Consider the following 24,438-nt stretch of genomic DNA (forward strand, 5'->3'; position numbering starts at 1 on the left):
ATGTCACAGCCTTCTGTTTATTACCAGGCTTTTAACTATCACAGAAGTCATAGACACATAAATGGTGACCTTATGTCCTCATGTACAATATCTCTCTCTAACGTGTCCACTCTAAATGCCATAAAAACAAACACCCTTGCATTTATGGCACCGATTGAATAAAGTGATGCTGGTTTTCCAGCCTGGACAGCAAAGTGAAACATTCCTTTCTCTGCAGCTCGTGTACTGTAGGTGTCGGGCAGCAGTCGGACCACGCTGCCATTTTATTCATAAAGCAGATGATTCACTGAGTGCAACTAGGTCAAGACAGATATTATGTTTCACACAGTAAAGGCTGTGTTTCAACATGTCACACTCTGCGCTCAAAGAGGACTCCACCAATTGAATTTACCATGCAATAACACTGTCGAACTTATAATGGACAGTTTGAAAAAAATATTCAATCAATGCAGCAGAACTAGAGATATTTAATTTTGTGTTCCTGTTAAAATCTGGCATCTACATTACCAATAATCCCCTTAAACACAGATAAGGAGCAGGCAACAGAAACAAGGGAAATATAACTACTGTATACACTGTAAAAAAATCTGTTTAATTTAGCTGTGGTTGCCAGAACTCTATATTCTCTACTCAACTCAACTCTATTCTAAATTTAAATGTAAATATCAGCAAAAACTGTAATTTAGACTGAGTATTCCTGTTATTTTTAGGGTAATTGTGTCATTCATTCACACATCATGGTATTTCTCCATAAATCTTGCATGAAAATGTTATATTTTTACAGCAAAACTGTGTGTTTCTTCCACTTTATGGCAGAAAAAAGTAAAAGTTTTGTGCTATTCTTTGATTTGATTTTGATTAATTAAAAGTGTCTAATATGGTGATATACAATTTTTTATTTTACGCCCTATTCCTGATGTATTTGACAGTGTTTTACTGTTATTTCTACCAAGATTTTTAACAGTGTAGGTATATTTGAGGTTCTTGTACTTTATTTGAGAAATTTCTACATTATGCCACTTTAAAATGCTACTTCACTAAATTTCAGAAGGAAAAATTATGCTTTTTACCACCCAGATTCCAAAAAGAATCGGGACAAATTGTAAAAGGTTAACAGAAACATGTTGCATAAAGGTCTGAATTTAAAGTGGATATTTGCAAAAAGAAAAGTTTGAACATAAAATGTATTTCCACAGTTTTCAATTGAAAACTGGATGATGAAGTCATCCTTTATCATCCATTATGTGTTGAGAAAATGTTCCTACCTACCCGATTTCGAAAAGCTTTCCCCTAAATGCGGACCAGAGCATTCAGACAACCCACACACCTAGTTGGTGCAAAGGAGCTCCAAATTTCTGCTTATTTTCTCCAAAAATAGGAGGTAGAATTTCAAACGAGGTACAATCTCATGGAAGTCTACTGACCATAGATTTCACACAGAAGTGTAATACATGTGGTAGTGAGTTGGAATGAAGTTGGCCAAAAGGGTGTAACAAGGAATGGGTCATAAATTATACTTTATGCTTTATAACCCAGGTCAAGGTCTGGTTTGACTATGAAGTAAAGGATCTCAAAACTTCTTCCACCACTGACAGTGTTGCAGGTGCTAAACTTTAATATGTAGCTGCTACATTTTCAGATATTACCATAAAAAAAATCACGTTTAACCCTCTGAACCCCACAGCCCTGCAATCCTTGAACGGATCATAGGTTACGAAAGTTTCCAGTTGAGAAAGTAACCAAATAAAGTTTAAAATTGTGACAAATCTGTCAAAATCACTTTATTCTACATTTCTAATTCAACCCATTGACGCCTAAAACTTCCTGTAAAACCTCTGGGCGATTTTAAAATAACCCCCTAAAACCTGACGTTTTTCTGGAAATTCAACATTAGTGTCAACGCTTCTACTAAATAATAGATTTTCAGCCTCTGTAGCAGATAGAAATGAAATTCAAAAAGTATTTGAGAGCTTATACAAATACTACAAAATGACGTATCCGCTTTCCAGGCTTCCATGGGTTAAAACATTGCCAAATATAAACCGTTTGCACTAACCAGGTCCTTTTAAAAACATTAAATTCTTCTCCTCAGTGACACTGTGAAAGTCATGACAACTATGCACTGTAAATCAGAGACAGAGCAGCAGGCTGTTTACACAGAGCAAAGGTGAGAGGACAGGAGAGGTTGTAAGTAGAGGCTGTAAGAATGTCATATATATCATTATGTGTAGCATGTGGAGACCCAATCATTAACCTAAGCAAACATGGAATAGAATAATGTGCATTTCTGTAATTTGGAAGTTAACTCTCAAATGTGATGGTGCAAGTTGATCTTCAACTTCAATTAACCTGTTGGTAATTTTCCTAATTCATTTATGAATTGTTTGAACTTTAAAATGTCACTCGCAATCACTATTTCCTTGTTTGTCCAATCTACCTGTTGGATCAAAAAGATATTGGATTTATAATAATGTAAAACTGTTTTTTTTTATCAATATTTTATACCTCTTGATTAAAGTACAGTACAGCTCTTTTCAACATTTTATTAAATATATTTTATATAATATTTTAAATATATTTTTATATGTATACATGTTTTTAATGTTTCAAATATTCATGACACTTGTTGGGCACTTGGAAAAGCATATATAAATAATATACATGTATCAGAGCAATTCAACTATTTATGATTTTTTTTATTCATTATAACTTGGTTATTCTGCACAAAAGACATGTTTGAGTTCTAGATATGATCATGCTGCTTCTATAGAGCTGCAGGACTTGTATATTTTATATATTGCAGTGAAATACAAGACAACAGCGAGTAAAAACATGCCAGAATTCATTCAGAATTATCAGAATTCTACTCCTCAAAGAACTGTCACTAGCACTTATATGCACTAATTATTATTGCACTATACCTTGATTGTTTTTACTTTTCCTGTAAGTCGCTTTGGATAAAAGCGTCTGCTAAATGACTAAATGTAAATGTAAAAAGAGAGAGAAACGCCCTGAAAGGTCTTGTTGGGGTTCAGGGAATTAAAATTCAATGTCTTACTTTATCTGACTGGATATTTTTGCACGTAACAGCTAGGGAAAAAAAGGTTAGCCCGACACAATGCGCAGGTAATATTAGCAGCCCTGTCTGTCTGCTGTAACATTACCTCAACATCACTCCCCCCGCCCAGCCGGTGCAGCCAGACCAAAACAACAAGCACACCTAGAGCTGTCACAGCCATAAAGCCCAGCCTGTGGCTCCTCTGTCTCTGGTGGCATCTCAACCTAACACTTCTCCATCTTAACATTTACACACTCACAACCATGACATGTATAAATAATCACTGAAGCATTGTTACACGGCCAACAGATGATGATGATGATGATGATGATGATGATGAGACTGGCCCGTGTTGTTTGTGTCTGGGGCTGGGCTCTATACCTACCTCAGATCTCTTAATATAACACAGATCTCTTATTCACGAGTAAATGTCAAAAAGGACTAAATGCTCGTGTTTAATTTACTACAAATGACAACGTACACACAATGACAAAAATTATATTCTCAATAGTCATACTTTCCCACAATCACAGTCACAGATAACAAAAATCGGGTAAATGGTTATTGATGTCATTAATTAATAGCCTGCTTATACTGTGTTGTCTTCCATAATATTTGTAAATATATATAATATAAACTCCTAAGTATGTGTTTGTGTGAGTGTATATATATATATATATGTATATTGAAGTGTCAGTGTGTTGTTTTTTTTCTTGGTCTACTTATCAGTATGTGTTTATGTGAGTGTGTGTGTGTATATATATATATATATATATATATATATATATATATATATATATATATATATATATACGAGGAGGTGCTTTTCACGGCACAACACCGTAACTTAGGTGTGGACTTTTTCTAAACAGCCTACGCAGTAAATAAAAAAAAAATGTCAGGTTATTTAATTTCACACATGTTGCCGGAAACGGTGCTTCAACTTATTTCTAGGTGTCACGTTTTTTAACGGTCCCTGTTGGAATGCGTTCCAAACTAGCATGCTAGCTTCAGATTAGCATCAATCATAAACTGGGAATAACGGTAAAAACTAACGCCCCACCGAGGGAATATGAAGGCTAAATAGAAGCAGACAGGTGTGTGAAAAGTTGATGTAGCAGCTTACTTGGTGTCTGTTGGTGAATTGAGTCTCGGTAAAGGATGCCGTGGGTGGATGCAGCGTTATCTTTAACACCGTTACATGTTTTTCCAGCGGCTCTGTTTCCCAGCCCAGCCCCAGCCTGACGTCACCTTGGGAAGTGATGCTGCCCTCACGGACCGAATCATAGGGTCGTACATCTGAGTACCACATTTTTAAAACGCGATTTCTCGATTCGGAAAATACAAACACACAAAGGAAAATGGCACAAACAGTTATGTGTTTTCTTGAGCCTTGTTAAAAATATTAAATGTTATCTTATAGGATGTATATAGAGGACCAAAACTTAAAAATATATATAGAATCAATAAGTACAAAAATGATTCCATAAAAATGAATATGCATTTGAATGCACCAAAAATATATTCAAAATAAATAAAGGCATCCATTGTGACATTTGTTTTAACTTGTTTATTTATTTACCTTTGTACGAGTTTCAGGATTTATCTTTTCTATTTTCCGTTAATATTTATTAGATAGGTATTAAGGCCTTCAACATGCATTAAATATTCTCTTATAGGATGTATATAGAGGACCAAAACTTAAAAATATATATCAATCAATAAGTATAAAATTATTCGATAAAAAATGAATATGCATTTGAATGCACCAAAAATATATTCAAAATAAATAAAGGCATCCATTGTTTGCTAGAAAGTGACATTTGTTTTAAATTGTTTATTTATTTATTTACCTTTGTATGAGTTTCAGGATATATCTTTTCTATTTTCCGTTAATTTATATATCATTGCATTTATTTTTTATCCATGTGTAATTTGTCTTTATATTCAAATTATTTTAATAACTTGCTTAATTTATTGAAGAGTTTACCGTATGAGAAACTCATTTGCATAAGGCTTTAAGAAATTTTAAATGAAAAGTCTGAGGATAATATAGACATAAATAAGTCTGGAGAAATAAATATATGGGAAAATGCAAAGGGAAAATGCTTAATAAATGAGTAAATGCATATAAAAAAAGAAATTTAAAAATTAATCAAATAATAAAAATTAATATGCCAGTAAATGTAAGTTCCCTGATTTATGTTTACTATTTTCCCTTAATTTTAATTTAAAAACTATTTATTGTTGTATTTTTATTTATGTATAATTCATTTTTAAATGTATTAAGTATTTTCATGACAAGGATTTGTCAAGTTGGGTCTGAAGTCATCAAAAAATGTATTTCAAGTCCGAATCTCTGAATTTTGGGATGTACTTTGTATTTGTTTCATTTTTTTAAATACAAAATAAATGGTAAAACTGGACCTCTGAATCTTGAATACAAAACCATATATTTCTGCAAATAAAATGTCAGATTAACGAAAAGCTTTATGTTGGTTATCAGTCTTTTATTAATTCATTGGTGAAAAAAGTGTGACATCATTAAAGACAGGAAATATGTAAAAAATATATGCACACAGAATGTCAAAAGAAAGGACAGAAACACTGATTTTACATTATTTGAAGTTACCTGCATTCTCATATTATGGAAGCCTATTTCTGACAGTAAAAATGGAAAATTTCATTATGACAAACTTTCTTTTACAAAGTAATGACTGAGTTAAAAGTTTCTTGTTATTTTGATGTCTTTATTTTGAGAAAAATTCTGAGTATTTGCTATATTAATCATTTCGCAGGAATTTCTCATTACTTGGCAATATTCATTTTTTCAAAAAAGTTGATCATTATTCTGCTATTCAAAGTGCTTTTCTCATTATTTTGAGAATGTTTAGTCTTAATGACTCACAGGATGTTTATTTCCTATTACTCTGACAAGAATGCACTTCCACACTCCCCCCTCATGGAGCAGCTGTGTGGTTTGTGTGTTAACTGACAGTTTAACCACACTAAATAATTTAAACTTGATTCTTGATTCCTGTTCAACTGATTTGAAATGTAAATATTATTTTACTGGGTGGCAGAAAATCAGTGTTTGCTGTTCCCAGTGGATGTGACAGACAATAGAAAGCATTAAATAAACTACTTCAAGAAATAGTTGATACACACACATCATATATTCAAGCTATTGTGTCCTTTACAAGCTATTTACAGTGCATATTTGACTAATATTGCAACCAAAGCCTTTTCCCCCCATTGTAAACAGCTCATACTATTACTATTACTCCAATTATCCACACTCTCAAGGGTTTGTTTATGTAAAGCTGCTATTATTTAGGTGCTATTTTATGGTTCACAATCAAATCAAAATCTCCTTTCTACATTTTATTATAGTTATAAACTCAGATAATATTTATTATATGGGTATTAAGGCCTTTAACATGCATTAAATATTCTCTTATAGGATGTATATAGAGGACCAAAACTTAAAAATATATATAGAATCAATAAGTATAAAAATGATTCGATAAAAAATGTATATGCATTTGAATGCAACCAAAAATATATTCAAAATAAATAAAGGCATCCATTGTGACATTTGTTTTAACTTGTTTATTTATTTACCTTTGTACGAGTTTCAGGATTTATCTTTTCTATTTTCCGTTAATTTATATATCATTGCATTTATTTTTTATCCATGTGTAATTATGGGTATTAAGGCCTTTAAGATGCATTTTGCATTCATTAGAGACACAACAGCAGCTGGCTTTAATTATTTCTACCTTATTATTTATACCTTAATTATTTCCCATTGTAAACAGCTCATAATTACTCCAATTATCCACACTCACAAGGGTTTGTTTATGTAAAGCTGCTATTATTTTAGGTGATATTTTATGGTTCACAATGAAATCAAAATCTCCTTTCTACATTTTATTATAGTAATAAACTCAGATAATATTTATTAGATGGGTATTCAGGCCTTTAACATGCATTATGCATTCATTAGAGACACAACAGCAGCTGGCTTTAACCCTATAAAGCAAAGTGTATCATGTTTGATACATACGTTTTTGAGACCTCTACATCATCAGTGTGATATTTTTTTTCCTGAAAAACCTGATGAATACATGAATTGACGATTAAAAAAACTGAGCAACAAATTTCACAAAAATACCAGATGTAACAAAAATGATTTGCTGGTTCCACTGGTGGATCTGTGATTGCTGCGTGAAAACTTCATATCAGCAGATGTATGATGTTGTTTTATATGGAAAAAAAGATTTTGTATGTTTGAGGAAAATGTTAAAAGGAAAGTCAAAGTTTTATTTGGTTAAAAATATTAGGTTTTATGTGATTATGTGAGTTCAAGAAAAGCAAATTGTGAGCAACAAATTGCACAAAAAGACCTGATGTATCAAATATGATCCAAATTAAATTCATATATGAAAATTGATATTGAATAAAAAAAAATGTTAGCTGGTTCAACAAAAACTCCAGTTTTGAAAAATTTGAATATTCTGGCAATTATTTCACAGTTCAGGCTTTATAGGGTTAATTATTTCTACCTGAAACAGTGGCAATGTCTTGCTCAGTCGTATCTTTCTGCTCCTCCTCCGGTTCCTTCCTTCTCAGCAGTTTATTCACAAGTCTGTCGAAGGTCCCGCTGAAGGCCGGGCTGGAGAAATAATACACCACCGGGTTGAGGACGCTGTTGAAGTACGTGAAACACACCGACGTGTAGAACGCCAGGTTGGCCTCTTCAAAGTATTTGCATTCGTCGTACCATGCCTTGAGGATCCACACAGCTATGCGTGAAATGGTGCTGGGAAAGAAGCAGGTGATGAAGATCAGAGCCACGGCCAGGACGAACTGCACCGCCCGTTTGATTTTCCCCTTCTTGTCCATGGTGCGGACTCTCAGCTGCCACGTGATCCTGAAGGTGCAGAAAGCCACGATGGTGGTGGGGAGGAAGAACTGTGTGACGTAGAAGGTGTTGTGCCAGGTGGAGAGGGGACTGAAGCCCATGCAGATGTTGAAGCTCTCACACTGTGTGCGGTTGCTGTTGTAGAAGAAGTGCTCGTTGGCGAGAAGATACCCGGTGGCGAGAAAAATCAGAGCCCAGAGTCCGAGGGAGACCCAGAGAGCGTAGCCCAGACCCATCTTGTTGATCCGGTTCCTCGGGTGGACGATCTTGAAGTATCGGTCGACGGCCACGGCGGTGAGGAAGAAGATCCCGGCTGCACGGTTTGCTGCGAGAAGGAAGAGCAGGATGCGGCACAGGACGTCGCCGTACAGCCAGTTCTTCCCTCGGCGGTAGTAGTCGGCCCTGAAAGGGAGGCAGAACAACACGATGGAGTCGGCGACCGCCAGGTGAGTCAGGTACACCGAGTTGGGCTTCCACTCGTCCATGTGGAAGATGAACATCCACAGAGCCACCACGTTCCCCATCAGCCCGAACATGAACTCCAGGATGAGAATGGGAGGCAACACCCGGTCCAGGATGGGCGCCTCGAAGGCGCAGCACACGTCTGAAGTGAGATTCATGTTGAAAGAAGACGGAGACGGACAACACGGAGCTGCTGCTCTGCTCAGAGTCAACACAGATATGGTGAACCTGGTGACTTCTTTAATGAGGGGTCATGCAAACTCATGCAAATGAATCACAGACAATCGTGCCAATTCACGTGTGGAGCAAACATCTGTGCACTATGTGTTATCTTTGGGGAAGTGGTATTGACCCAGAGGAGCGGGGAAACAACTGTAAATGTTATCTGTCTGGGGAGCGAGGCTTCGTTATAAAACTATTATGCAGCGGAGGAGGTTTACTCCTGAGGACGCCAGAAAAACAAGCAACCTGCGGCCATAAGTGGCTCACCATACAACACCATATAATGCTCACACACCTGTTAAACACACACACCTGTTGAATAAAAAGAGACCAGCTTACAGGCGAAGGAGACTGAAATTTATTAGCCTACAGTTTTGCTTGAGTGAAGAACATTTGGGAGGGATTCACGTCATACCACACCTTTGGCAAACGAGAGAAAGCAGCTATTATTATTATTATTGTTGTTATTAACTAAAAAAAAAAAAAATGCCAAGTGAGCGGCCAAGTCCGCAGCTTCTTATGAACAGTAACTAAAATAGGTATAAAATGACTTAATGTGTACATTTGGCCAGGTTGTCGTTTGTTACAGGTCACATCCATTTCAGTAAAAGTGCATATTTGGTCTTCACTTCTTCACTTCACCCAGATCATCGATGCTGTCATCATCCACCTGCAGAGACACAGACACTCAATTTAATATTTCTCTTCATGACTTTAGCACTTTAACAATAACAATATCAGAAGAAGAATGGGAAGAAGCATGTAAAAGAATATTTAAGACAACACAATCAAAGTATTGGAAAGAATTTGCCTGGAAAATTAACATGAAGCTCTTCGTAACACCAATCATTAAATCAAAATATAGTTCATCAGGAAGTGCAAAATGCTGGAGGGAATGTCTGGAACAAGAAGCTAACCATGCACATATTTTTTATTTCTGTCCAGTGTTAGAAACATTCTGGAGGGCAGTTCAGGAGAAAATCATCAGTACATTTTATTTAAAGAAGCCATTAAAACCACTTAATATTATTTTAGGTATTATTCCATCCGAAATTGAGAAAAAAGGAGATAAATATCTCTATACAGTGATACGTATAGCTGCATTAAAACAGATAACACGAAATTGGTTGGACGTTAATTCACCATCCATCAACAAATGGAAAATAACAGTAGATGAGATTAAGGAAATGGAAAGAATCACCTACAAATTAAGAAACAGAGAAGAAGAATTTAAAAGAAACTGGAGTAAATGGTAATGGAAATAAATGGAGTGGAAAACTAGAATGGTGCGTGGAGTGTTGAAGGAGTAAAGCTACAATGTTGTGCAAAAACTTCTAGTAAAAATATATCAATGCCTGTTTACTTGCACAAAATAGTCTGGTTTTGCCCTTATTCCATAAAAAAAGACAATATTTCTACATAGTTATTTGCATGGCTAACAAAAATAAATATTTCTATAGTTTTACCATTTACATGCAACTGTGAATACTCAGATTACAGCAACATGTTATGGAAAAGTGGAACAGCTGGAGCCACTTTTGTTTTTTTTGTATGCAAATAGGGTGTTTTCCCAAAAGTTTCCACTACTGGCGGACTGTTTGACAGTGCAGACATGGCGTCTATCTTTCATTGCAAACGGTGGTAAAAAGTTTAATTTAGACACATATTCTGATTGCTCCTAAAACTTGAATAATAACAGCATATCCCACATGACTTAACTAAAAAAAGAGCAATTCAGAAAAGGCCTAAATTGGAACATCCAGACTGAATTATACCGATTTGAAATATGGTCATATTTGAAGTGTGCATGTAAAAGTAATAACTGTAATCACAGTAATCACTGGGAGATATGTTCCTTTATTACCATGAACACACACGCTCAAGTTCATTTTGACTTAAAGGAACACTCCACCGTTTTTTCATATTAAAACATGTTATTCGGTCAAGTAAGACGAGTTGATACAGACCTCTTGCGTCTCAATGCGTGCACTCAATCGCCCTGGCGCGCGGCGCCACTTGGCTAGCACTTAGCTTAGCCCAGTTCATTCATTAGGATCCAAACAGATGGACAGTTAGAAGCGACCAAACTCCTCCACGTTTTCCTTATTTAAATACAGCTACACGAGTAGTTAAACGACCAAGTATGGCAAAAATAAGGAGGGGAGAAGATTTTTCAGGAGTGATGATAGAATAACATGTTTTAATATGAAAAAACGGTGGAGTGTTCCTTTAATCCCACACACACCGTCCATACTAGAGCACTAAATGTGGGTTAATCCACAATTTAAAATAGTCCCCAAAAAACTATAAAGACTATTTCCTCCTATTTTTTTGATGAAACAGCTGTTATAGGAAATTACTGAGCCTTTATATTTGTGAGCCAGGAACCAATGGGCTAAGGACTGAGAGCTACAGACAAAGTTTGAAAAAAAAAAAACATTGAAGAGCCACTCGCACAAACAGATTTATCCCGAAGTGGTTTGTATGAGTGATGAGAATTTGCCGCATCCTCAAATTTTCTTGTATTTGGAATTTCCTCTTTAGCAGAAAGACAATTTACAAGTGGTGCAGATCTGTTGCGCCGTTTTTCCAATAATGGATTGAATATTTCATTACTTTCAGGTGATTTAGTTGAAATATCATATTTTAAAGCTTCAGTCCTGGGTTTTTATTATTAAAAACTTGTGCTGTGCAGCAATACATTGTTCAAATGCACAGCGAAAGATATCATGTATGTCTGGTTATGTGTTGGGTTTAATATATTGTTTATATTTTAAAACAATAACAATATTGTGGTTACAGAAGAAGATATTCATACTAAAATCGACTGTGTAAGAGGAGAACATTAGTGGATATTATAACAGATATTCATAGTTCACTTCACATCCATCCAAGATTTGTAAGTAAAGAAAGGTAGGATTAGAATTATAATATCATTATAACTTGTTGATGTTATACATTTGTTTTTTCTATTATGAGTTTGTTACTTTCTAATAACTATGACATTTTTGGTGGAGGCTTTAAATAAGCCCATCTGCACTTTACATTATATGTTATCTTTGTCATTTTATGTAATTCTAACTGTGCAAATAAAATAAAACCTAAAATAAAACCTAAACCTAGAATACAAAAGGGTTCTTGCATGAGTCCCAATGTTGGTTTTGGTCCTTTCATGAAACTTTTTGACAATGAAAAATATATATTAAACCTCGGACTTGTTATTAAAGTATTTTTGTGTTGCTTTTTAGTTCATGACTCTCACGCTAGAGCTGTTTGTTACTGCAGTACGTGGTAGCCTCATTTTCATTATGCAAATTTGTTTTCCATGTCGCCATGCAACTGTCTCCATTTGGCTTAACCAAAATGTAGAAATGTAGCGGTTTGGCTAGCGGCGAGGCGAGTCTCTGGCTAACACACGCTAACGCCTACACAAACTCCTACGCAAACTCCTATGTGTAGGAGTTTGCGTGTTAGATATGCAAACACAACAACATGACTGTATATAGCTTGTGTTATAATCTGACTTTGTGTTTTGCATCTTTTCCAGGGGAACACGCCTCCATTCCTCGATATACTGCACTGCACTGGCGACAGTAAAATTATCTTATCGTAAAATCTTTATCTCCCTTTTATCTTTACAGTTTTTGTCATGGCAAAATATGATGTGAGAAACATAAAATACAGCCATGAACTAGAGAATGTTATAGCCTAAATAAAACATGATGCACCTACACTACCGGTCAAAAGTTTTAGAACAGCCCAATTTTTCCAGTTTTTTATTGAAATTCAAGCAGTTCAAGTCAAATGAACAGCTTGAAAGGGTACAAAGGTAAGTGGTGAACTGCCAGAGGTAAATAAAAAAAGGTAAAATATAACGTACATTTCAGAATTATACAAGAAGGCCTTTTTTCAGGGAACAAGAAGTGGGTTAACAACTTAACTCTATGGAGTCTTGGGCTATTTTGTCCATTTTTGAATTCTTTTCATGTCTTTGTAAGTCATTTTGTGTCTTTTTTTGGTCATTTTGTGTCTTTTTTTGTCATTTTGTGTCTTTTTTTGGTCATTGTGCCTTTTTTTGTCATTTTGTGTCTTATTTGGTCATTTTGTGTCTTTTTTTGGTCATTTTGTGTCTTTTTTTAGTCATTTTGTGTCTTTTTTTGTCATTTTGTGTCTTTTTTTGTCATTTTGTGTCTTTTTTTGGTCATTTTGTGTCTTTTTTTTAGTCATTTTGTGTCTTTTTTTTAGTCATTTTGTGTCTTCTTTTGGTAATTTTGTCTTTTTTTGGTCATTTTGTGTCTTTTTTTAGTCATTTTGTGTCTGTTTTTAGTCCTTTAGTCCAACATAAAATGTGATTTTGAAGCTTTTTTTTACTTTCAAAACACTATCATGCTCAATAAAGAATTTTAAATGTTGCAAATGTGCATTCATTTCAGAGTACACTGAGACATTAAACTGCATCATTTTCAATTAAATTCTGGAAAAGTTGGTGTGTTCTAAAACTTTTGACCAGTAGTGTATGTCATTTTTTATTTTTCTTTAGGCTGATCTGAGCTAATTTTACAAGAAATCCATTTGAGCTGCAAACTGATGCATCATTTAGTGATGAAATGCAACTGAACTGGATTTATCTCACTCAGCTTCTTGCACAGCTGAAGATGTGCAGGTGCTCAGTTTCGACTGTTCTCAGATCCTTTTTTCTTTTGAAATCGTGCCAAGTAAAAAGACAGATTTGAGTCACTTTGTTCTCACTAATCCTACCAGGTCCTTCCTCTCCTCCTCTGTGTCGGCACAGAGAAGTTCAAACTCAGTGCAAAATGACAAATTAAAAGCTCTCTCTCAGTCTGTGAAAATGAGGCTGAGAGCTAAAAAAAAAAAAAATGAATCATTAAACGCACAAAGAGAAATTATATGGCACATTTAAACCGTTTAAATTTCAGACAGCTCACCTCAGGCCACTTCTCTTGAATGACGTCGATTATGTCATCTGTAAAATCTCCCTGAATGACTATTTCATCCTCCCCTGTAACTGAGGCACCACAGGAGAATTTCTGGGCGAAGAATCGCTGAGCCTCTTTTAGTTCGATGTCTGAAAGAGACACAGAATTCATGTTAATAATAAAACAGTGAGAGAAAAAGGAATTAAAAGAGAAACTGACGATAAAACAGAAATGCACTCATCAGTCAATAAATGCACAATGGTAAACGTAACAAGCACAGTAGATTCAGCTCTGACTTTTGTGAGAAATTTAGCTACTTAATATAAATATAATGCATATGATATACACTACCGGTCAAAAGTTTTAGAACACCCCAATTTTTCCATTTTTTTTAATTGAAATTCAAGCAGTTCAAGTCAAATGAACAGCTTGAAAGGGTCCAAAGGTAAGTGGTGAACTGCCAGAGGTAAATAAAAAAAGGTAAGCTTAACCAAAACTGAAAGATAATGTACATTTCAGAATTATACAAGTAGGCCTTTTTCAGGGAACAAGAAATGGGTTAACAACTTAACTCTATGGAGTCTTGGGCTATTTTGTCCATTTTTGAATTCTTTTCATGTCTTTGTAAGTCATTTTGTGTCTTTTTTTAGTCATTTTGTGTCTTTTTGTGTCTTTTTTTTTGTCATTTTGTGTCTTTTTTTGGTCATTTTGTGTCTTTTTTTGGTCATTTTGTGTCTTTTTTAGTCATTTTGTGTCTTGGTGTCTTTTATTTTTTGTCATTTTGTGTCTTTTTTTGGTCATTTTGTGTCTTTTTTTGTCATTTTGTGTCTTTTTTTTGTCATTTTGTGTCTTTTTTTAGTCCTTTAGTCCAACATAAAATGTGATTTTGAATCTTTTTTTTTACTTTCAAAACACTATCATGCTCAATAAAGAATTTTAAATGTTGCAAATGTGCATTAATTTCAGAGTAAACTGAGACATTAAACTGCATCATTTTCAATTAAATTCTGGAAAAGTTGGTGTGTTCTAAAACTTTTGACCAGTAGTGTACATTATTATTCAAATGTTTTCATGATGCTGTTCAGAGTAAATGTAACATAGAAACCTTTACGTTCTTGTAAATAGATACTGATTCATAAATATTTTTTTGCAAAAATAAACCAAGAAGTCAAGAAAATGTGATGTAAATAAAGACATTCAGAATCAATCAGTGCATCTCTAGAATAAAACATAAAGAGCTCTTACCAAATGTTGCCAGGCCACACACCCTTGTGACGTATTTTTTCTTGGCTCTCGGCATTTTTGCTATCGTGACTTTCTGCGGCACAGTCTTCTTTTTCTGTTTGATCTGGCCTCTTCCACCTGAAAAAAAGGTAAAAATGAAATAAACCAGATTAAAGTCTTTTAAACATCTGATAGTGGCAATTTGAACACGTACAGTACATCTTGAAATAAAGACAGCAGTAAAGTCAGACTATTAACACCAGATTGAAACTATTACAATTTAAATGGATTATGCGCACCTACATCACTCCTGCCCTGTTACATCGCTTTGATAACAATAATCCTGATTTCTGTATTAAATGCAGCCAAGAAGGAACATTATTACACTGCCTATGGAGTTGCCCCAAAATAAAAAAGTTCTGGGAAAAGGTCATACAAACTACATCTGATATTATCTCTATCAAACTGCCTGTCTGCCCTCGGGTATTTATCCTAGGACTACTTTCAGCGGAGTTAGGAGTGTCAGGTGCGAATAAAAAGATTGTCATTTTGTGCTCACTTCAGGCTAAACACTGTATAGCAACTTCCTGGAAGAACACTGAATCTCCCACAGTTAAACATTGGTTTAACAGTCTTTCCAATGTTCTAGCCATGGAGAAGTTAACCTATGCCACCAAGGGAAAAATACAGAGCTTTTTTAAGCTATGGGGACAATTTATTGAATATCTTGAAAGTCACCGATCAAGATGTTGAACACTTGAAAAGGACAATGAAGTGTATAAAGAAAATGTAATATTCAATACAGCAGCTACATAGGAAATACAGGGTTGTACCTTTTTTTTTTTTTTTACTATTATTATTTTTGTATCTATTGTTTTGTTTGACCTTGTTTTGTTTTTTGTTTTAGTGGTAATTTGTCTTGTCTGTTTTTTTTATTTTTTATCTAAGAATGTGGGCATGTAAACCCTCATTAATGTATGTGTCATGTTAATTCTAAAAACCGAATAAATATAATTTTCAAAAAAAAATAAATTTAAGGGATAAGGCAGTTTAACTAAGAATATTATTTTTGCTTTGACAATACAATTTATATGTATAACGTCATAATTCCATAAAAAAGGGCTATTAAAGTTCCCTGTGAGAAGGTGTGACAGCATACCTCTCTTCTGTTTCTTCTTCTCCTCCTCCTCGCCTGCAGGGGGAGCTTCTCCAGTGCCGACTTCCTGCTTGGGCGTATTTGATGCCGGGCCAGTTGTTCAAAAGGACAGGAGGAAAAGATTAAAACCAACCCTGAACCAGAGCCTCCTACCTTTTATGTGAAATGATTGACCTCATTATGAAGTCATTTCTCACTCTGAGTACATGGTCATTAACCTTGTGCTGCTGTACAGTTCCAAATCTCTCCTCTCAACAGAACATATTCATACGTTTGTATTTTGATTTACAAAGAATATACATTTTTCTGATTAAAGTCTCTTCTTTCATAGCTTTAGGGCTTTCTAGTGAGATGCCTATATATATTTACAGTATAAACAGCTTATTTGGGTGATTTTAATGTTGCTTTTCTTCAACATGTGACTTTTTCGTTCAACATAATCAGAGTAGATAAGTAAACAATACAAACACAATCAAATATCACAATATTTCCAAGCTTTTAAAACCCACAGTCCTGGGATTTTCATGATTAAATAGTCATGCTTTGCAGCACAGCGAAAGATGGCATGCATGTCTGGTTTACTTTCTATTAAATGTAACTAAACAAGGCGTGTTGGATTTAATATTTCACCTGATGTAAACATCACACAGCTGCCACAAAGAGCTGTAAAGGGTGGTTTAGCTACGTAAGAGAAGCTAAAATATAACTATTTTAAAGAGGTAAACAAATATCACATTACGGGCACATCAGTAACAAGTGACTATGTGACTTTTGGTGGTTTCAGAAGAAGATATTCATGCTAAAAGCAACTGTGTAAGAGGAGAACATTAGTGGATATTATAGCAGATATTCATAGGTCATTTCACATTCAGCAGATATTTGCGCAGCCTTTAAGACTAGAAATAGAGTCTGCACTGTGACATTTCCACATCCACACTATCTATATCTCTATATATCTATATCTATATCTATATCTATATATATCTAGATATACACTACCGGTCAAAAGTTTTAGAACACCCCAATTTTTCCAGTTTTTTATTCAAATTCAAGCAGTTCAAGTCAAATGAACAGCTTGAAAGGGTACAAAGGTAAGTGGTGAACTGCCAGAGGTAAATAAAAAAAGGTAAGCTTAACCAAAACTGGAAAATAATGTACATTTCAGAATTATACAAGTAGGCCTTTTTCAGGGAACAAGAAATGGGTTAACAACTTAACTCTATGGAGTCTTGGGCTATTTTGTCCATTTTTGAATTCTTTTCATGTCTTTGTAAGTCATTTTGTGTCTTTTTTTGGTCATTTTGGGTCTTTTTTTAGTCATTTTGTGTCTTTTTTAAGTCATTTTGTGTCTTTTGGTGTCTTTTTTTGTCATTTTGTGTCTTTTTTTGGTCATTTTGTGTCTTTTTTTAGTCCTTTAGTCCAACATAAAATGTGATTTTGAATCTTTTTTTACTTTGAAAACACTATCATGCTCAATCAAGAATTTTAAATGTTGCAAATGTGCATTAATTTCAGAGTACACAGACATTAAACTGCATCATTTTCAATTAAATTCTGGAAAAGTTGGTGTGTTCTAAAACTTTTGACCAGTAGTGTATATCTAGATATATATATAGATAGATAGATAGATAGATAGATAGATAGATAGATAGATAGATAGATAGATAGATAGATAGATAGATAGATAGATAGACAGATAGACAGACAGATAGATAGATAGATAGATAGATAGATAGATAGATAGATAAACAAATATTTACAGTAAAGCATGTAGACTTTGCAGAAATTGGGGGAAAAGACACATTTGACTAAAATCTTAAATGGCACTCACCAACAGTCATCCTGGCAAACACATCTGGAAAGTTCTTCTCAAGCCAATGCCTACATTTGGCTGGCTCAGGCATGTACTCACAGTACTACAGAACCAACACAGGAGACTCAGTTAAACCTTTAAGAATGTATATACACAGTTTCACTTATACATAAATGACTTTTAATTGTATAAGTAATCTTACCTCCGTAGGCAGAGAGCACACTGCAAACAGAGAAACAAAAAAAACCTTAATCATCTTATTTTAACAATACATCTGATTAAGATAAGAGATTGAGATAAGCCTGAGGGGAAATGTAGGTGTTGCAGTAGCACAAAGACACAAATAGGTAGTAAAATATTATAATACAAAACTAGAATTAGAATATGAGAAATTAGAAAGTATACACTAGTTATTACAAAGTAAAGACACAATTACCACTGTGAGAGTGATAAAGTAATGCTAATAATACTTAGTGTTGTTCATACAAGTATAGAAACACAATATTAAAATAACAGAGCATATCAAGGAACTAAAGCAGTTATATCAATCTATACTGTCTTCAGTATAAACAATAAAAACAGTAATTTTACCTCGTAAAAACACTTTATCCAACATGATGTGTGACAAACAGCACATTTGGTAACGCTTTATATTAAGGTCCTTGTAATAACCATTAATTAACAAGTAATAAGGCCCTTGTAAGTCCTTAAAAGATGCTTATTAACATTTCTGTGTGTTTATAAGCCTATATAAGTGTTAATAATGGCATTATAATACAGCTAATAGCAGGCTATAAGAGATGTATGATAAGAACATTAATAAAAGCCTCATGAGTATCTTATAATTCTTCATAATAGCATTACAAACACCCATAACCCACCCATTATGTCTTTGCCATGCCTTTATTAATCTTTTGTTTGCTTATTGATATTAAAATATACTTTATTGCTCATCTATTAAGTTAACTATGCACTTGTTAACAGTTAACTATGCTTTTTGCAGCTAAAGGGATCTAAAGCGAGAACAATGCCTTATTACTTGTTAATTAATGGTTATTACAAGGACCTTAATATAAAGTGTTACCACACATTTTACCGACTGTTATAAGACCAGGAAGTAGACATCATAACTCATGGTTTTGATTGACAGATCAGAGTATTTTTCGGATCAGCACAGAGTTCACGTGGTTATTATTATATTACAACTTTTTTTTACATTTTAGTATACTAAAATGTGTTTTAGTAGACTAAAATGTGCATTATAGCTAACAAAAGTCTACTGTCAGGTGTCTTAACCTTTAAATTTTGCCAACTTCAAGTCTAGTTTTAAGTTTTACATAACTAGGCTAGCTTTCGCTTCCACATTTGCACTTGCTGCATTCATAAACGCTCATTATGACCTTTTAGTAATGTTCGGGAGGCAAATTTAGACTTAGTAGGCCGCTTCATCTTCATTGCAAGGCTCAAAATAATATTTGTGGCTCCATTACGATATTTTTTCTATTTTTACAATGGCTCTTTTGTTAATAATGGTTGCTGAGCCCTGGCCTACGCCCAATGAACAGAAATTAACATCAATACTGCTCCCTTCTTTTATTTATTCTGGAGATTTTTTATATTTTTCTCACATTCATGTGTGAATATTGTTATTTTTTTAAAGTTAATTGCTCTTTGAAAGGATGTACTTGCATTATAATCATCATATCAGTGGTATAAATTGGTCTTGAAATTAAAATATAATTCATCGCAATAATTTCTGGGACAATATATCAAACAAAAATAGCTATTTTGACAGACATATGTGTGAAACTGAACTAACCATTTAAAACGCCATTTAAAGGTGTTTCAAAGATAACGGATTCAGTTGCCTGTCACAAAGGACTGTCTGACACTAAGGATATATAAATAGCATGATATAGTACGGTGTAGTATGATATGGATAGATGCCTAATTAGTAAAATGTTATATACTGTACCTCCACAGTAAAGTACTTTCAGTGGGTACTTTGAGTCAGAGTCATATGTCACATTTTCTGATTTGCTTTCCAAAGAACCAGGTTCCATCTCAGTAGTAGCCATCACAACTTATCTGGACAAAAACACAGGGAAAAAATGACAAAATGTTAACACACAGGGCGCACATAGGTTGGTATAAATAACACCATAAACAAAGCTGGAACCAATCTTATTTCTTTTGAATATACATAAGGGGCAGCTCTCTTTACCCGCTGGACAGCTTATATTAATGGGCAAGCTGCTTCTTTTGGCGAGGAGATGTGTTTTGTTTCAATGGATTAAAGACAAACCCCCTTCAGTTCCACAGTGGTACAGGGAAATATTCAAGGTTTTTCCTATGGAACACCTCAGTGCCTCGTTAAAGGGCAATGACGACTTATTTTATGGTATCTGGCAACCTCTGTTGAATCACCTTCCTGGTGACCTCGTTGACCTGCTGCAGAAAGGGCGACCATATTTTACCTTCATCAATAAGTCATAGAATACTTTTTTTTTTTCTTCTTCTCTCTCTTCTCCCTTTTCAGTATAGTCCCCATGTGAATTTTTTTGTATGTTGTATGATGTGCAATTCATATATGTGAATTAGTGTATTTTTCATTTTGCAGTTTGGTTATATATGTCTGTGCTGTATGGTTCGTTGTTTGTTCTTGAGTTGTTGTTGTTTTTTTGGTCTTTTGTTTTTGAGATGATAACATGTGCTTGTATGGGTTTTTGTTTGTTTTTGTCTTGTTTGTTTTTGTTGTTTTAAGTGTTTTGTTATAATCAAAGTTTTGTTGGTGTAGGCTACTGAAAATCCATTGTATGTGATGTCAGACCATCTTTTTTTTACTTTTATTGTTCAAGTAGGGGGCAGACAAACATAAGAAATGTTTTCTTCTTGCTGCTCCTTTCTAATCATGAAGGTGTAGAGTGTGTCTCTGTACACATTTTGTTGTCCACTTTCATGAAAGGAACAAAATAAATAAATAAATAAATAAAAATCAATAAAATATATTACAAAAAAAAAAAAAAATAACACCATAAACTAACTTTAAGATAAAAGCTTCCCCTCCATATCTAAACATAAAGACAAAGGGATTAAAAATCTTCAAATCTGTGATTATCTGACTCTGCTGTAGACATGAGTGAACAAGGCTCCTGCCAATATTTCATCATCCTAGCCAACACAGATCAGTTACACGAGCAGCTAGCTGGCTAACACCATGACACAGGTTTACATGAACTGAATTAGCCCACAGGATTATGTCATTTAATGGCACAGAAGCAGCAAAACAATCAATAGTTGGCTTAATGACACCAAGGAAGTCAGGAAAAAGAAGTAGCTTTAGCTGGCTAACACATGCGGATTTATATATTAAAACACACTGCTCAGCTATAATTCTTGTTCTATTTTTTATTATTTAAATATTATGATTGCAATGGAGCCTATTGCATTGGAGAGCTTGCTGTTAAAATAGCCCTAATAGAGTTTAGTTCCAGTCGCTTCATTCATCAGGTAACGTTTCAATCACCCAGCTGTCACCAGTTTAGTGGAGGCTTTAGCTTAGCATGCTAACTGAGCTAACGCACCGTTAACTGAGCTGATCGGAGGAATAAAAGGCAGAAGAAATGTCGACTTACGTACCCCGCAAAATGTACTCTTAAATCTGATGTCTGCTCGGCAAATCCGCTCGCATTATTAACGTTAGTTTTGACTTTTAGAATAGCATTCTTGTTGAATAAGGGTTAGTTGGCGTACTTTGAGCACGCCTAGTAGCGCTTCTTGTTTGAGCTGCTGAAGCGGTGGATTAACAGCGCTGATGTGCGGCAGCGCCCCCTGGTGGCCGGAGGGAACAACACACAACTCTAATTCGTCACACTATTAACCCTATAAAGCCAAGTGTATCATATTAGATACAGTTATTTTTGAGACCTCTACATCATCAAAAACCTGATGTATACATGTGTTGAAGATAAACAAACTGAGCAACAAATTGCACAAAAATATCAGATGTAGCAAAAATGATATGCAGGTTCCACGAATGGATCAGTCATTGCTGCATTAAAAAACTTCATATCTGCAGATGTATGATGTTGTGTTATATGGAAAAGATATGTATTTTGCATGATTGAGGAAAAAGGAAAAGTCAAAGTCTTAATAGGTTAAAAATGTTAGGGTTTATATGTTTTTGTTAGTTCGAGAAAAACAAACTTTGTGAGCAACAAAATGCACAAAAAGACCTGATGTATCAAATATGATACAAATTAGAATTCATATATGCAATTTATTTATTTCTTAAAATTCGTCAGCGGGTTAATAAGCACTCAGTTTTTACAAAAATTGAATTTTCTGGCAATTATTTCATGGTTCAGGCTTTATAGGGTTAAAATAATCACTTCTTTGACAATTTGCCACATTCAGTGGTGGTTCTCCACAGGGCCCTACAGGGGCCACTACCCCTGTGAAGAAGCCTTTGGCCCCTGCTGTGGCCCCTGTGTCAAATTAATAATAAAATGATCAATTTATAACGATGAACATTGGAACAATTCTAACCTTTTTTTTGTTCAAACAATATCTCATTGTACACAAAAGGAACCCAGAATGTGAACATTGTATAATAGTTTAACTCCATGGAGTCTTATTGGGCTATTTTGTCCATTTTTTAATCCTTTTCATGTCATTTTGTGTCTTTTTTGGTAATTTGTGTCTTTTTGTGTCTTTTTTGTGTCTTTTTTGGTAATTTTGTGTCTTTTTTGTCATTTTGAGTCTTTTTTTGTCATTTTGAGTCTTTTTTGGTCATTTTGTGTCTTTTTTTGTCATTTTGTGTCTTTTTTTTTTGTCATTTTGAGTCTTTTTTGGTCATTTTGTGTCTTTTTCAAGACATTCAAAGATTTTTGAAAACTTAAACATCATCTTTGCCATTTTTTTATGTGCTAATGTGCCCCTCTGATTAAACACTTGCCCCTCCTTGGCCCCCACAGGGGCCTCCAGGGGCCACTACCCCTGTGAAGAAGCCTTTGGCCCCTGCTGTGGCCCCTGTGTCAAATTAATAATAAAATGATCAATTTATAACGATGAACAATGGAACAATTCTAACCTTTTTTTTTGTTCAAACAATATCTCATTGTACACAAAAGGAACCCAGAATGTGAACATTGTATAATAGTTTAACTCTATGGAGTCTTATTGAGCTATTTTGTCCATTTTTGAATCCTTTTCATGTCTTTATGTGTCTTTGTAAGTCATTTTGTGTCTTTTTTGGTAATTTGTGTCTATTTGTGTCTTTTTTGGTAATTTTGTGTCTGTTGTTGTGTCTTTTTTTGGTATTTTGTGTCTTTTTTTGGTCATTTTGTGTCTTTTTTTGGTCATTTTGAGTCTTTTTTGGTCATTTTGTGTCTTTTTCAAGACATTCAAAGATTTTTGAATACATAAACATCATCTTTGCCATTTTTTTATGTGTTAATGTGCCCCTCTGATTAAACACTTGCCTCTCCTTGGCCCCCACAGTAAAATTGGTCTAGAACCGCCACTGGCCACATTCATAGGCATCCGATAAGAACCCAGCAAAGAAGAGCTACAGGGAGGTTGTTTAGTTATCAGTTTAGTTTATCCGTGTCTAAAATATTCACATAAACTACATAAAAGCAGATTTCCCTGAAACAATAGTTGCAGTAACCTACTACCAAGAATAGCTCATTTGTGTGTCGGAGGATTTTAGTACTACCACAACTTTAAATATTATGGTTCTTGCTCATTTTATGACTTTAACTATCCAACTTTACCGAACACAAAACGTTGTCTTTATTCTCAACATTTTTTATTCTGTATTTTCGAACTGCATAATGAAAAAAAAAATCATATATAATCAAAACTCATATTTTTTTCTCCTTCCTGGCCCCAATCCTCTATCATATGATTTTTTTTACCTGTCATGTTATTATCTTGGTCACTTGATTTCACCTCATTGGCTTCTGTTACAAAAGGTAAAGCCACACCTGTGTTGGATATCTGTGTGGCGATATGAACGATATGAATAAATAAATAATTACTTTATCAAATATTTTGTCACCAATAAAAGTAAGTGAAGTGTTTTTGAATATTTGACATCTAATGTACCCAATAAACCACCTAACAAAACATAAAAATGATCTATCTGAATACTGCTTTTGTTTTTATTTGTCCTATTGCAATACTGCCACCGAAACAATGCTATATTTATTTCATGATTGCATTTATATATTTTGGGATTTATGTTGAAAAAAAGTTGCACCTTATGTGGAACTAATATTAAATACAATAAAGAAAATAATATTTTATTTTTATTATAAGAAAATAACCTAAACAAAATCTACATCTTTATTTTAAATCTACTCATTTTATTTGGCACATTTTATATCCATAAAAATGGTCTGATTGAAAAAATGACTCTCCTTCCTGGGCTGATTATATCAAGGTAAAGACGAGATGCCCGGAAGTGAGAAATGCATAAGTCTAATTAGTTTTTTATTTATGTGTCAAGGGAAAATGTTCAAAGAACGCTTATCATACTTTTAGTTTTATAATTTAACTCTTGAACTTAAGTTAAAATATGACAACAACAAAAAAAAATCAATAACAACAAAAACTACGCGACGTACGTTGACT

The 24,438-nt window shown here is 34.3% G+C and overlaps 3 protein-coding genes across 4 annotated transcripts in view; all 3 read right to left on the reverse strand.

The window, feature by feature from the left end:
* clip1b (CAP-GLY domain containing linker protein 1b) overlaps nt 1-4,293 on the reverse strand; it is a 56,714-nt gene extending 52,421 nt beyond the window's left edge. For both annotated transcript variants that reach the window (XM_059357473.1, XM_059357472.1), the window contains exon 1: nt 4,185-4,293. The gene's annotated coding sequence lies outside the window, so the exon portion shown is untranslated. The remainder of the gene's footprint in view (nt 1-4,184) is intronic.
* A 2,876-nt stretch (nt 4,294-7,169) lies between these two features.
* LOC131992088 (hydroxycarboxylic acid receptor 3-like) lies at nt 7,170-8,879 on the reverse strand. Its single transcript, XM_059357483.1, has one exon. The coding sequence runs from the start codon at nt 8,603-8,605 to the stop codon at nt 7,613-7,615; it is 993 nt and encodes a 330-aa protein (XP_059213466.1). The 5' UTR covers nt 8,606-8,879; the 3' UTR covers nt 7,170-7,612.
* Nucleotides 8,880-9,004: 125 nt separating this feature from the next.
* On the reverse strand, nt 9,005-21,597 carry denr (density-regulated protein). Its single transcript, XM_059357487.1, has 8 exons — nt 21,439-21,597; nt 19,775-19,887; nt 18,002-18,021; nt 17,817-17,902; nt 15,990-16,078; nt 14,852-14,968; nt 13,616-13,755; nt 9,005-9,339 (listed from the first exon to the last, which is right to left on the reverse strand). The coding sequence occupies exons 2-8, from the start codon at nt 19,875-19,877 to the stop codon at nt 9,295-9,297; spliced, it is 600 nt and encodes a 199-aa protein (XP_059213470.1). The 5' UTR covers nt 19,878-19,887; nt 21,439-21,597; the 3' UTR covers nt 9,005-9,294.
* Between the last annotated feature and the right edge of the window lie 2,841 nt (nt 21,598-24,438).

This window comes from Centropristis striata, chromosome 19 (assembly GCF_030273125.1).
Source record: "Centropristis striata isolate RG_2023a ecotype Rhode Island chromosome 19, C.striata_1.0, whole genome shotgun sequence".
In the NCBI taxonomy this organism is placed as follows: domain Eukaryota; kingdom Metazoa; phylum Chordata; class Actinopteri; order Perciformes; family Serranidae; genus Centropristis; species Centropristis striata.

Coding starts and splice junctions, on each gene's coding strand:
- denr (XM_059357487.1), bottom strand. CDS start 19,877: ATGGCTACTACTGAGATGGAACCTGGTTCTTTGGAAAGCAAATCAGAA. Junction 16,079..17,816: donor TTTGCCAGGATGACTGTTGG/TGAGTGCCATTT, acceptor TTGAACAACTGG/CCCGGCATCAAATACGCCCA. Junction 9,340..13,615: donor TTCAAGAGAAGTGGCCTGAG/GTGAGCTGTCTG, acceptor GTGTCTCTGCAG/GTGGATGATGACAGCATCGA.
- LOC131992088 (XM_059357483.1), bottom strand. CDS start 8,605: ATGAATCTCACTTCAGACGTGTGCTGCGCCTTCGAGGCGCCCATCCTG.